General features: G+C 50.4%; 1 protein-coding gene across 2 annotated transcripts; it reads left to right on the forward strand.

The window, feature by feature from the left end:
• The first annotated feature begins 9 nt into the window (after positions 1–9).
• On the forward strand, positions 10–14,547 carry XNDC1N (XRCC1 N-terminal domain containing 1, N-terminal like). 2 transcript variants are annotated; one of them, XM_081909981.1, is made up of 11 exons: positions 10–763; positions 1,337–1,439; positions 2,659–2,781; positions 3,301–3,439; positions 5,559–5,714; positions 5,813–5,976; positions 7,174–7,250; positions 7,612–7,829; positions 11,521–11,599; positions 12,635–12,798; positions 14,298–14,547. In XM_081909981.1, the coding sequence occupies exons 3-11, from the start codon at positions 2,737–2,739 to the stop codon at positions 14,540–14,542; spliced, it is 1,287 nt and encodes a 428-aa protein (XP_081766107.1). In that variant the 5' UTR covers positions 10–763; positions 1,337–1,439; positions 2,659–2,736; the 3' UTR covers positions 14,543–14,547. The 2 variants fall into 2 exon arrangements, with proteins under 2 accessions (XP_081766107.1, XP_081766108.1); XM_081909982.1 differs by having other exon boundaries at positions 1,395–1,439.
• Positions 14,548–14,557: the final 10 nt, after the last annotated feature.

Below are 14,557 nucleotides of genomic sequence, written 5' to 3' on the forward strand. Positions count from 1 at the left end.
CGCTTGGCCAATCGCCCGGCGCGCGAGCCGCCGCCGGAGGGGACGATTGGAAGAGGCGGGTCTGGGAGGTGGGGCCGAGCTGGCCGAAGGCGCCTGTCAAAGCGGGCGAGGGAGCGTCCGACATGTGGCAGCTTCGTAGGCGGGCGCAAAATCTCCTGTCTGGCCGACAGGGCGCTCAGGGACCGAGTCCCGGCAGGCTGCGTTTTCACAGGCATTTTCTGGCAACCGCCGCAACAGACTTCACGGGATGGCCGGGTACTTTCTACGTTTCTTACGCCAGCAGGAAATTGAGGGACACTCCCTGGCGTCTGCCCCGCCCCTTAAATCCAGCTGCGCGCGGCGCTTTCGAGGCCGGCGGGAGGAAGGACTACGGTTCCCAGCATGCTTTGCTGCCTCTCCTGTCAGAGTTCCTTGTTTTAAAAAAATAAGGAACAAATTTAGCGTCGTGATTCGAAACGAAGTTGGCTGTACCATGTGGTAGAAAGCATTTATTTATTCATTTTTAAAACTTTTTTTTTAAAAAACCAGTCCGTTAACGATCGACCTCTGTGACGTCACGAGGAGAGACGATCAGCCAGCCAATCAGCGTCGAGGGTGAAGGGGCGGGCAATATTGGCGGGAGATTGAGAAACCCCGGGAAACGAAGGAAGGCGCTCCCGGGATCCCGGGGGCGGGGCGAGATCTCTCTCAGGTACCTCATTTGCATATGTTAATTCCCGGGTCCCGCGGGCGCTGAGAGAAGCCCCCTCGGGAAGAGAAAGAGGTCAGTGCTGCAATCCCGGCTGTATATTTCTACTTTTTGTATATTTTAGTTTTTGTCGTTTAGTTTTGGTTATTGTTTTTTCTGGTCTTGTCTCCCCCCCCCTTTTCTTTTTAAGTGCTATTTTATTTACCTGAGATCCCTAAATATTTTTACTATGCACTTTGTAACATTTATCTTAGTCTAATAATGATGATAATTTATTATTTACACCCCACCCATCTGTCTGGGTTTCCCCAGCCACTCTGGGCGGCTTTCAAAAGAATATTAAAATACAATAGTCTATTAAACATTAAAAGCTTCCCTAAACAGGGCTGCTTTCAGATGTCTCCTAAAAGTCTGGTAGTTGTTTTTCTCTTTGACATCTGGTGGGAGGGCGTTCCACAGGGCGGGTGCCACCACCGAGAAGGCCCTCTGCCTGGTTCCCTGTGACTTGGCTTCTCGCAAGTATATGTACAAGTATATTGTATATGTAATGTAAGATCAATTTATCCTTTTTAAGTTTGCTGTGTAAAATTATTTTGGGGGAAATCATTCACTCATTTTGTTTTGTTTTATTTTGGCTGCTGGGGGCAGGGCTTTCCTGTGAGTCAGGAACCAGATGTATAAAGCTCTTCCTTCTCCCTCCGCTCAGACACCCCCCTTGCGAAGAGGAAGAAGAGGATGTCTTCAGCCACAGGTAGGGAGCCAGCCGCCTCCACCGCCTCTGCCAAGGCTTCTTAGCCACACTCTCTGCAGCCTCAGTGGCGCCATCTGCGCCCACACGGACGTGCCCCTTCAGTGGCACCAAAAAGAGGGAGGAAGCAGCTGCAGGTCCAAGGGGAACTTTCTAAGTCTGTACACCTCAAACCGAGGCTGCGCACCTTCAAAGCCCAACTTCCCTGAAGAATCCTGGGAGCTGTGGTTTGCAAAGGGTGCTGGGAACTGTAGTTCTCTGAGGGAAACCAAGCCTTGTGAGGAACAGTTGAGGGAGCCGGGGATGCTGAGCCTGGAATGGAGGAGACGGAGAGGAGGCAGGAGAGACATCTTCAGATGCCTTCAATGGGGAAGATGGAGCAAGCTAGATTTCTGCTGCTCCGGAGGGAAGGATCCGAACCAAGGGATCCAAATGGCAAGGAAGGAGGTTCCGACTCAGCAGCAGGAAGCAACTTCTGATAGCAAGAGATGTTCAGCCAGTGGGAGGTGGGTCTCGGTCAGGGATTCTTGAGCTGTTCATTCCTGCAGACCCTCCAAGCGTCCTTATTTTCCAGGGACGTCCCTGATTTAGAGAAGCCGTCCTGGATTCTCATTTCATCCCAGAGTGTCCCACTTTTCCTTAGGACGTCCCTATTTTCATTGGAGGAATGTTGGAGCTCTTCAGACACCCCCCCTGCGAAGAGGATGTACAGTGGACACTCGGGTTGCAAACATGATCCGTGCGGGATGCACATTTGCAACCCGCAGTGTTCACCACCCACGTCCGCGCATGCACGGGTTGCGATTCGGCGCTTCTGCACATGCGCAACCAGTACTTATGCGTTTCGGCGGTCCACAACCTGAAAAAACACAACCTGAGGCATCTGTAGCCCAAGGTATGACTGTAATTAGTGCAGTTATACATTATTATTGTGCCTCCTCGTTTAATCCCCACCACAACCGCCCTGCGAGGTAGGACAGGGCCAAGAGGAGGCCATGGTCTTCTTCCCACTCCACCTGCCCCAGGGTTGCAGGCATTGAGCTCTGTGGCTGAGAGGGAGGGGAGGATTCGAGCGCCCCACCCCCCCAGGTTGGGGGTGAATTGTGGCTGGGCTGCGTCCTCACCTACGGAACAGAAGCGAAGGCCCCAGGCATCTCATCCCAAGGGAGTAAGAAGCGGAAAGGGGAAAAAAGAAATGCATCTCTCTTCCCCCCCAAACCAGGTGGGACTCGGGATGGGAAAGCCCCATAAGCGGAAATGAAACCTGAGCAGATGAGGGTGACTCACTGAATCCTTGGAAATGGCTCCAGTCAAAATCAAATACGTTGTGTCTTTCACATTTCAGGTAACATCCATGTTCTTTTAAATTAAGGGAAATAGGGAGTTACAAAACAAGCTGACCTCAAAACATCCAGTATATTAGTAGGCAAACGGCTATTTAAAAATAGTAAAAAGCTTTAAATGTTGATTTTTTAAAAAAATAAAAAACGCCAGTTAATATCATGTCACTAATTCATCATATAACTGGCTCTTTTTGTGTTCCAAATGGTAATCAGTTGATTTTATTATTTTATTAGCAGTGCAATGGGGGGCTTAGACCCAGAGTCTCTCCACTATTACTTCTCGCCCTCTTCTGACTCTAGGACCTTCTGGCATATGCATTTTCAAATTAAGGACTATAAACTTGCAGGAAAAGAGATCTGAGCATCTTGAGATGCCAATTCCAGTGCCAAATAGTGGACTGTGCAGTTCTGCAGCAATCTAGTGGGTGCAGAGGGATAAATACCGCCCTGAGAATATACAAAAGTAAGAGTCGTGTGCTGTGCTTCTCAGCTGTTCCTTCTCGCTCCTTTTTCCGGGGCAGGATCCCAAGTCCCCAGTGGAGAACCTGCTGCTTGAAGAAGGGGTTCGGCCCTGGCTCAGCTCTCCCCAGGACCGGAGCAGGCAACTGAAAGCAGAGCTGCAGCTGGAACACGCAAGCCGCATTGGCTACATTGATGTGGGTAAGCATGTGGGAGGAAGTAGCAAAGGAACCCCCTCTCCGGGAACAAAAGGGATAGAGAGGAGTTTTTATCCCTCTCTCACAACACTGGAACTTGTTGAAATCTGTGATGAGTGTGGTGAGCCCTTCGCAATAAATCCCTCCGCTTAATCAGAGATGTGTTTACAGTCTTTATTGTACATTATTTACAAGGTACAGAGCATCACTTCAAGCGTCCGAATCATCCGTAGGGATGGAGTGGGAACTTCCTGCTCCTCCTCCAGCAAAGCAGCTTGGGCAATCCCAAAAACGCCTCCCCGTGTCTGAGCTGGTAGATAGGTGCTGCTGCTCTCTAAGATCAGGGAGTCTTGCCTCCGCCTGAGTGGCTTCCCCTTGCTCTCCACCCCCTTTCAGTGCTGCCTATTCTACCAGCCCCTCTCTCTCCCCCTCCTTCAACTCTGGAGCCTTCCCTGCCAGCTCTGTGACAAAATCCAACAAAGCTGAATGTTGAGAGATTCAGCAAACATTAAAGTCCTTCTCCACGCAGCACACAGTTGAACTGTGGAACTCCTTCCCACAGGAGACAGTGATGGCCACCAACCTGGTTTGCTTTGAAAGAGGTTTAGACAAATTCATGGGGGAGAAGGCTTACCAATAGCTACTAGCCATGATTGCTTTGCCTCTGTGGTTGGAGGCAGCAGTGGTTCTGAACGCCAGATGCTGGGAACCACAGGAGGGGAGGGTATTGCTCTTGTGCTTGTATCCTGCTTGCAGGTTTCACATCTTGGGCATCTGGTTGGCCCCTGTGAGAACAAGATGCTGGACTAGAAAGGCCACTGGCTTGATCCAGGAGGCCCTTCTTCTGTTCTTAAGGGCTGATGTTGTAACTGCAAGGCAGGATTAGAAGCACAGAGCAAGTGACACACTGCTTTAAATTTTAAATATGTTAAGACAGCATGTTCTTTGTGGGAAAATGATTGCTTGTACATAAGAGCATGAGCAAAGTTCTTATTATTGCAGGGTGATTTCATAGCTAAAAGCATCCTTGGAGCATGAACAGCGCGTGAATAGCTCGTGCTGTCCCAAATGATTGGTCCACGTAACATAGCCTGATCGTCTGCGTGGTCTAGTGCGATGGCCCTTATCTGCTGGCTGAGAACAAGTTGCATTCCTTGTATTTTGTATCTTTCTGACTTTATACAATAAAGGCTGTGCTGCAGCAGCTCTAAAGCAGCCAGAATTCTTCAACCCATTTCTGTGTGAGACTGATTCTTACTGATGGCGAGCAGGTTCTCGTCAGTCCTTCAATGAGGTGTTGGCATTCTGAGCAAATGTATTGCAGTGTAGGTTTGTGTCCAGGTGATGGCTGTGTAACTGAGTCCGTGGCTCTTCAAAACAGTTTTAAGTTTGAAATTATATATTTTTTAACTGTTGCTATATCTGTATTGGGATGCGGGTGGCGCTGTGGGTTAAGCCACAGAGCCTAGGACTTGCCGATCAGAAGGTTAGCGGTTCGAATCCCTGTGACGGGGTGAGCTCCCGTTGCTCGGTCCCTGCTCCTGCCAACCTAGCAGTTCAAAAGCACGTCCAAGTGCAAGTAGATAAATAGGTATCGCTCCGGCGGGAAGGTAAACGGCATTTCTGTGTGCTGCTCTGGTTCGCCAGAAGCGGCTTAATCATGCTGGCCACATGATGCCAGCTCCCTCGGCCAATAAAGCGAGATGAGCACTGCAAGCCCAGAGTCGGCCACGACTGGACCTAATGGTCAGGGGTCCCTTTACCTTTATATCTGTATTGTCCTTGTTATACCTGATTGCAAAGTCAAATGTATCCCTATTGTGTTTTATGACTTCCTTGATATTGTTTGTGCGCTGGAACTGGTCCATGACCAAAATAATAAATTTAAAAAATGAAAAATTAATAGATGATTTTTTTTTGGAAAAAAACAAAAGGAGCAGGAGACTAAGGCAGGCTGCAGGGTTCTGAGTCTGAATGTGTGAACCCCATGTGAATGCACTGCAATTCAACTAAATTGAGGGGGAAAGGCAGGCAGCACTAGCAGGAGACAACTTTCAGATGTTTGATAGTCAAAGTGCAAGTTCTTTGGTGCAGAACCCTGATGTTCTGTTTGTGCTCTTCAGGGAACTGTGGCTCTGCCTTTCTTCAGATAGACGTGGGGCGATCCTCCTGGCCTCTAGAGCAGAGCTACCTCACTCTCTTGCCCACCACAGCCTTGATGATGCCCGCCGATGCAAAGCTGGATAAGAATCGTTCTGCGGTCCGGATGTTTAAAGAAGGTAAGATGGTGGGCACTCTTCAGCCACGTGGAGTCCCCTGAGGACTGTAAATGGCCTGGATTGTATTTGCTCGGCATCTCCCTCTCTGTGCCCCACAGGAGACTTCCTGGCTTCTGCTCTAGGCGAGAAGTGGGACCGTGTCAGACTCACTTGTAGCCAGCCCTTCAACAAGCGCACGCAGTTCGGTCTCTCCTTCATCCGAATCCGCACTCCACAGGACGTAGACGACAGCAAGTCAGGCCCAGTCTCCGTTCCTAGTCAGGTACAGATCCATGGGTCATGGGTAGCTATCCTGCAATTTTACGCAAGCATAGGGACCAAAATCCAGGAAGTAAAGAATATTGTGCACAAACTGGGCGTTAAACTAGTGAAGTTGTTTCGGTTAAGAACTTAATTCATTCTGGAGGTCTGTTCTTAACCTGAAACTGTTCTTAACCTGAAGCACCACTTTAGCTAATGGGGCCCGCTGCGCCGCTGCTGCGCAATTTCTGTTCTCATCCTGAAGCAAAGTTCTTAACCCGAGTTACTATTTCTGGGTTAGCAGAGTCTGTAACCTGAAGCGTATGTAACTTGAAGTGCCTGTAACCCGAGGTACCACTGTAATTGGGAGGCTGCCAATTCTGCTGTTTGTCTGCTCAAAAGCCACCCTCTCCCCCAGGAAGTCCATAAAATTATCCATGGAGAAAGTGAGTAGAGAAAATACTAGAACTAGAACACTAGAACTTTTTGACATCCAGTGAAGCTGAAGATTCAGGGCAGGTGAAAGAAAGTGTTTTACGCATCGCGTAGTTGAGTTACGGCACTCGTTTGCAAGAGGCAGTGATTGCCACCCGCCTAGATGGCTTCAAAGGGTTAGACCAATTCATGGGGCATAAAGCTCTCAATGGCTACTAGCCATGGTATGTCCCGCTTCTACTGCCAGGGGCAGCAAGGCTTCTAAATACCAGTTGCTGGGAATTTCAGGAGCTGAGAGTCATGCAGTTCTCAGGTCCTGCTTGCCGGGTTCCCACAGGGATCTGGTTACCAGAAGAGGATGCTGGGGTTTGGCCTGATCCAGCAGGTGGTGCTTATGTTCCCTGCAATATGAAATCACTCGAGGGATTTTTGAAGGTCTACTGTTCCTAGCAGCCACCATTGTTCAGAAGCACAGTGACCTTGTTCTACCTTGCTTTGCCTGCCAGACGCTGGCAGGGATGCCCTGCTTGTGAACATCTCTGAGGCCTTTGATTGGCAGGATACTGAGCCAGGTGGGCTGTTGTTCAAGCCCAGAATGGCCATTTTTATACTGATGAGCAAAATCTGTTGTTTTTTGGAATTTGAGCTGAGCTATAGAAGCGGGGGACAAAAGGAGTTTAAGTCTAGTATCTTACACAGGACTTCCTCAGTTTGCTAATTATTGATCTAATTATTGATCTCTCAAATGTTACTTCTCTTCTTTCATCCTATTTGTTGCCCACAGGCTCCTTCCGAGTCCAGCAGCCGCCCATGGCTCTCCAATGCAGCCTTCTGCAGGACTTTCTTCCCAGAGGCGCCTTCGTAAGTACCTGCGTGTGTGCATCCATTGCTCGCACCCACCCACCTCTGGCACAGGGCCCCCAGAAGGGTGGACAGAAGGGAATGCAGGCCTTAGCCTGAAACAATGTTAGTTTGAAACTTCTGGAGGTCTTCAGGATAAGGCTGGACTGCCATCAGTGTGCTTTATGTGCAATACATTCCATTTTTGGACAGGGCAGGTTGGAGCAATGGAGAACAGACAGTCCTTTTCCGGTTTCTGACTCTGTTCTTGTGGTTCTTTTGCTCACGCTCGTCTCTTGGTAGCAGCATTGCTTCCAGGAAGCTGGAGTCTTGGTTCTGCAGTGGCCTATTGAGGAAGCAGCTGTTGGGTTTCTCTTTGCAGGAGCACCGAGCAGGAAGCGGTGCTAAAAAGCCGGCTGCAGCAGCTGGACCCAGCCTCCAGCCCTGGCACCTGTATGAGCCGCCCGGCCAGGATGGTGCTGCAGGGGGCCTGTGCCCGCAAAAGAGCCTTCCCCCTGGTGCCTGGCCCCAGCCCTCCTTCTGCAGAGAGCAAAGAGGACGGGCAGAGCCAGCAGGGAACTCAGGAGCCAGTTGCGTCGCGTGAGTATTGGGGATGTGGAGGGGGGCGGAGAGATGGGGACACTTCTGTCTGCCAATAAGCTACTCCTCCAAGCACCAGAATGGGGGCAGATCCACAAGGGGCAATTCAAACTACGTTTGATGTGTTGAGCTGGTCTTGTGAATATTCCAACCAGTGTCAGAGAGAACAGCTTGAGCACACTGGAATAGTGCCTGACAAAATCTTAAAACCTTGGACTGACTAAGCCAGATTCCTTTTTCATTTCATTTCATTTTTTATTTGCATGCCGCCTTTCCACAGTTAAATAAACAATGTTGAAGGCGGCTTACAGCATGACCTTTAAAGCCCTAAACGGCTTCAAAGGCCCAGTAGACCTGAAGGAGCATCTCCACCCCCATCGTCCAGCCCGGACACTGAGGTCCAGCTCTGAGGGCCTTCTGGCGGTTCCCTCCCTGCGGGAAGTGAGGTTACAGGGAACCAGGCAGAGGGCCTTCTTGGTGGTGGCACCCGCCCTGTGGAACGCACTCCCATCATGTGTCAAAAAGAAAAATAACTTAAACTTTTAGAAGACATCTAAAGGCAGCCCTGTTTAGGGAAGCTTTTCATGTTTAATAGATTATTGTATTTTAGTGTTTTGTTGGAAGCTGCCCAGAGTGGCTGGGGGGACCCAGCCAGATGGGCGGGTTATAAATAATAAATTTTTGTTATTGTACAACAAGATTTACATAATTACAAAAATCAAAAACAATAAATAAACCACATAAAAAATGCACAACCAAATGGGAAACCATTTCCCCATTAATCAAAATCTAAAACTAAGAATACAGTACAGCGTTAATATCACAGTTTAAAATGACATAGTTAAAAAATAACAGCAATTTAAACAAAAACAAAACGGAGCCCTCTCTGCCCAGCAGCAGCAGCAGTGGCAGCATCAGTCCTTTATAGAGCCCATCAGGTGTAGAGCCCTGGGCCAGCTGTTGAGTGGCAGGACTGGGGCCCTCAGGCGCTGAGCAGGAGAGTCCTGATGGATCTGTGCTGCTGATTGGGGGTTTTCCCCTGGATCCTTAGTTGCGTCTAGAGGTGCAGGTGGCCTTGGTGGCAAAGAGTGCATTCTACCAGATTAGACGTGTGGCCCAACTCTCTGGACAGGGATAGCTTGACTTCAGTTATCAGGTGTGCAGCCTGGGAGTCATTTTGGACTCACCGCTGTCCATGGAGGCGCAGGTCAATTCTGTGTCCAGGGCAGCTGCCTACCAGCTCCATCTGGTACGCAGGATGAGACCCTCCCTGTCTGCAGACTGTCTTGCCAGAGTGGTGCATGCTCTGGTTATCTCTCGCTTGGACTACTGCAATGCGCTCTACGTGGGGCTACCTTTGAAGGTGACCTGGAAACTACAACTAATCCAGAATGCGGCAGCCAGACTGGTGACTGGGAGCGGCCGCCGACACCATATAACACCGGTCCTGAAAGACCTACATTGGCTCCCAGTACATTTCTGAGCAAGGGACGCAGGTGGCGCTGTGGGTAAAACCTCAGCGCCTAGGACTTGCCGATCACATGGTCGGCGGTTCGAATCTCCACGGCAGGGTGAGCTCCCGTCATTCGGTCCCAGCTCCTGCCCACCTAGCAGTTCGAAAGCACCCTTAAGTGCAAGTAGATAAATAGGTACCGCTTTATAGCGGGAAGGTAAACGGCGTTTCCATGTGCTGCTCTGGTGCCGGTTCGCCAGAGCAGCTTCGTCACGCTGGCCACGTGACCCGGAAGTGTCTGCAGACAGCGCTGGCTCCCGGCCTCTAGAGTGAGATGAGCGCACAACCCTAGAGTCTGTCAAGACTGGCCCGTACGGGCGGGGGTACCTTTACCTTTTTACATTTCTGAGCACAATTCAAAATGTTGGTGCTGACCTTTCAAACCCTAAACGGCCTAGGCCCAGTAGACCTGTAGGAGCGTCTCCACCCCCATCGTTCTGCCCAAACACTGAAGTCCAGTGCCGAGGGCCTTCTGGCGGTTCCCTCACTGCGAGAAGCCAAGTTGCAGGGAATCAGGCAGAGGGCCTTCTCGGTGGTGGTGCCTGCCCTGTGGAACACCCTCCCACCAGATGCCAAGGAAGTCAGATGCTATCTGACTTTTAGAGGACATCTGAAGGCAGCCCTGTTTAGGGAAGTTTTTAATGACTGATGTTTTAGTATGTTCTGATGCTACCCAGAGTGGGTGGGGTAATCATTATCATCATCAATCAGTCAATCAATCAATCAATCAATCAATCATCAATGCTCTGGGAATCTTAAGAACTGAACTATTGTGATGTGCTTTATGTGGGGATGCCTTTGAAAATGGTTTGAAAGCTTCAGTGCCTAAGCCACTGAAGAGAACTATAGACCTCCCTCACAGCCTACTAAGAGCCACTAGAGGGAGGAAGATAACCATTATGGAGTCTCTGGCCAGTCAGTTCTTCCCTGCTGTCTTCTAGTTGTAAAGTAGATCAGCTACAATCTTAACCTGCCTGCAAAGATGAAAATAATTTAGACTGTTTAGCTTGGAAGGATAAAAAGGGAGGAGGGGGGGGCAATAGCACTCTTCAAACAAGATGGCGTGGATGAGGTTATTCTGTTTTCATCCTCAGAGTAACCCTGAACAGGTTGGTCTGTCGGCAAACCAAGATGTGATGCAGGTGGCCTGTGAATGGCACCTTCCACTAAACAGCACAGGAGGGAGGTTTTTTTTTTATAAAAAAAAGCCTCCTCAAATGCCGTAGCATACTCCCCCCCCCCCCGTTCCCCCACCTAGTGACTGCTGGGTTGAGAGCCTGCTTGTGAATCTCAGGCTCAGTCCCTTGAGACTCTCCAAAACACATCCAATGGCTTTTTTGAGCTGTGGCGATTTTAATTATTTGTTTAAAAAATATTTGTATACTGCTGTATCATTAACATATCTATATCTATATATCTATATCTATATCTAAAAAGTTGTTTACAGAAATACAAACCAGACATAGGGCCTTCTTGGTGGTGGCGCCCACCCTGTGGAACGTCCTGCCACCAGTTGTCAAGGAAATAAACAACTACCTGAATTTTAGAAGACATCTGAAGGCAGCCCTGTTTAGGGAAGTTTTTAACATTTGATGTTTTATTGTGTTTTTAATATTCTGTTGGGAGCTGCCCAGAGTGGCTGGGGAAACCTAGCCAGATGGTGTAGAAATAAATTGTTGTTGTTGTTGTTGTTAGAACATAAAACCAATAAAAAGTTGACAACTTTGAGCTCTGGTCTCCTCAGCTGAAGTCCCCACCTCTGCCCACTCTGTGTGACGGTGGATGTCTGCTTGGGGTACAGACAATGGTGGACAAAGGCGGGGGCTTGCCGCTCACCCCTCCCAAAGCGCGCCATGCCCCTGGATGGTACCAGAGCAGGTAGCTCTGCCACTGGGTACAGCATGGCATAATAATGATAATGATAGTAATAATAATAATGTATATCCCACCCATCTGGCTGGGTTTCCCCAGCCACTGTGGAATAAGGGTTTTCATCAGTGGGTGGCCAGTCCTGCCTTGTGGAGGAGGGTTTGGGCAAGATCCCCTCTTTGGTGATCCTTTGTTTCCATCTCTCTGTGTGGGATCTCATTTGCTGTGGAGCAGTCAGCCCCAAAGGAGAGTCTTACCAGACACACCAGCCCTGCATGACTAATGTTGCTGACTTGGTTCGTCTTGCAGGGCCCAAGCGGGAATCGTCTGCCAGAAGAGGGGGCACGAAAACGAGTCGAAGACGGGCGTCATGCAGCAACCTGACGAGGTGATTTGGCCGTGTGGGGAATTTCCTTCTGGTTCAGTCCGTCAGCTGCCCTTCGGATGCAGCTCAGGGTTCAAGGTGGTGGTTTCCCAGAGCAAATCTGTGGCCATCTCTGCATCCTGCAGCTTCCGTTAACCCAGCAAAAAAAGATAATGTTTCAGGACTCCTAAAGGGTGTGATACTGGCGGAATGACCTGAATGCAGCTGTTATAATGAGGAAAATTAACGCAGTCTGATTTGTTACCTCCCTGAAGATAAAAGACGAAGTACATTCATACCTCAGGATGAATACGCTTCAGCTTAAATATTTTCGGGTTGTGCTCCGTGGCGACTCGTGGTGACACGGAGCACGTTACTTCCAGGTTTTGCCGCTCGCGCATGTGCAGATGCTCAAAATGACGTCACGCGCATGCGCAGAAGCGGCGAAACGCGACCCGCAGATGTGCTGTTGCGTCTTGCATTCCATTCAGGATGCGAATGGGGCTCCAGAATGAATCCCGTTCGCATCCTGAGGTACCACTGTATACTCTCAAAGGGAAAATACCACCATGCATAGTAGTCGTTTTGAATAAATAGTGTATGTGTGCTGAGCTGTGTGTGCTATAAAGGGAGACTTTAAAAGGGACGCGGGTGGTGCTGTGGCCTAAATCACAGAGCCTAGGGCTTGCCTATCAGAAGGTTGGTGGTTCGAATCCCCGTGACGGGGTGAGCTCCCGCTGTTCGGTTCCTTCTTCTGCCAACCTAGCAGTTCGAAAGCACGTCAAAGTGCAAGTAGATAAATAGGTACCGCTCCAGCGGGAAGGTAAACGGCATTTCCATGCGCTGCTCTGGTTTGCCAGAAGCAGCTTAGTCATGCTGGCCACATGACCCGGAAGCTGTCTGCGGACAAACGCCGGTTTCCTCAGCCTATAGAGCGAGATGAGTGCCGCAACCCCAGAGTTGTCTGCGACTGGACCTAATGGTCAGGGGTACCTTTACCTTTTTTTAAAAAAGGGGAGACTTTAAAATCTTTTAAATGAGCAACAACCTTCTCCACAGGTCTGCAGCAGCTTCTTCTGTCAAGCGTAGGGGTAATTCTCGAAGGGAGCGAAGAGCCGCAGGCCAGCAGGGAAGACTGAGGAACATGGAATGTGAAGATGAAGAGGAAGAGAGATGCCCTAGAAAGAGAGCGGTGGGGTTGGGTGTGTGCCCCATCTGTGCAGGTGAGTAATAGAATGGAAAGAATATCGTATTTTTCGCCCTATAGGACGCACTTTTTCCCCTCCAAAAATGAAGGGAAAATGTGTGTGTGTCCTATGGAGCGAATGCAGGCTCCTTGGCTTCGCCCCGACGCGCCTGTCCTGGAAGCGGAGGAGGAACAGAAGGGTCTCCTGTTCCTCCTCCCGCTTCGCTGAAGGGCGCTGCCCCTTCTCCCACTCTGCGCAGCGCCTCTCCTGTGAAGGAGAGTCACTGCGCAGAGAGAGAGAGAAGGTGCAGCGCCCCTTGAGCAACGCGCCTATCAAGTGAAGCCGGAGGAGGAACAGAAGGGTCTCCTGTTCCTCCTCCCGCTTCGCAGCGACGCATCTGTCCAGCGAAGCCCGAGGAGGAACAGAAGGGTCTCCTTCTGTTCCTTCTCCAGCTTCGCTGAAGGGCGCTACCCCTTCTCCCTCTCTGCGCAGCACCTCTCCTGTGAAGGAGGGGCGCTGTGCAGAGAGAGAGAGAAGGCGCAGCGCCCCTTGAGCAACGTGTCTGTCCTGGCTTCTGCTTTAGCCCTGCGCAGCCTCTTTGGGCAGGGGGAGTCTTCATCCCGCCGCCCTGAAGAGGCTTGGCACGATTACCCCAGAAGCCAGAACAGCCACACGGTATCCCAGAAGCCAGATCCCTCTTGCTGTTCTGGCTTCTGGGGTCCAGAAGAATTTTTTCTTGTTTTCTGCCTCCCAAAACTAGGTGCGCCCTATGGTCCGGTGCACCCTATGGTCCGGTGCACCCTATGGTGCAAAAAATACGGTAGCTAAAAGAGCAAACATGACGAGGACTCGGGGCTTGAAAAAGCATGTCGCTAGTAACAGATGGCAAATTCAAATAAGCCGCCTGCCAGGACCGGTGCTACCATTGGGCAGAGGGAGGCAGCTGCCTCAGATGACAGGAGCTGAGGGGCGGTAGCAGTACCACCTCCTTGGCTGTTCCCTTCTGTTAGAGGGCAGAAGCGGAGGTGCACGACGCCCCCTAAACTAGCCGGCAGCCCTCAGGTGTGCTGGGGGGTGCTGCTGTCCTGTTGTCACCTTCTGAACATGGAAGGGGTCGCACCATCTTGTCCTTTGCCTCTGGCAGCAAAATGTCTTGGGCCAGCTCTGCTATCTGCAGTCAATCGCTGAGTAGCAATTTATTTTTCAATGATGCTTTCCTTGTGTTTGTTTGCGTGATGTTTCCCGTCTTCGATTTGCAACACGTGGCACTATTGGGCGGGGAGAAATTGTTGGGAGAAGATAGCGTTTTGTTTGCACCCTGCTGATTGGAGGAGAGAGCGCGTTGTTTGCACCACGCTAAAGTGGTTGGCCTCGTATTTGCAACGTGCAGGAGGGTTGCACATAATGGTGTCGCAGGAGTATTCTAACCTCAGCTGGCAATCTCAGAGCGGATTGTGGCCAGAGACAGGGGTGGGAGAGAAAGGAGGTTCTAGCTTCTGATGGCTCTTGTCAGACCCTGTTGCTTCCTTCCGCAGGCCATTTCCCCACCAATCTCTTACCGGCTCATGCCTCCAGCTGTGGAGAAGAGGATTTTGAAGCGAGCTCTTCCTCCTCGTCTCCATCGTCGTGGGAAGAGCTTGTTGCAGACTGCGTCCACTGCCCCATCTGCCAGTTCAGTTTCCCCGCTGCTGAGATAGAGAGACACGCTAGCAACTGCGGGGAGCCGACTGAGGCCCTGGTGAATGGGCCCTCCTGGCTTTGGGCAGAACAGGGCGAGTAGATTGGGTGCAATCAA

The sequence above is a fragment of the Podarcis melisellensis genome, assembly GCF_964234715.1.
Source record: "Podarcis melisellensis genome assembly, chromosome: 4".
Classification (NCBI taxonomy): Eukaryota; Metazoa; Chordata; class Lepidosauria; order Squamata; family Lacertidae; genus Podarcis; species Podarcis melisellensis.

Coding starts and splice junctions, on each gene's coding strand:
- XNDC1N (XM_081909981.1), top strand. CDS start 2,737: ATGGCTCCAGTCAAAATCAAATACGTTGTGTCTTTCACATTTCAG. Junction 5,977..7,173: donor CAGTCTCCGTTCCTAGTCAG/GTACAGATCCAT, acceptor TGTTGCCCACAG/GCTCCTTCCGAGTCCAGCAG. Junction 12,799..14,297: donor TGTGTGCCCCATCTGTGCAG/GTGAGTAATAGA, acceptor TTCCTTCCGCAG/GCCATTTCCCCACCAATCTC.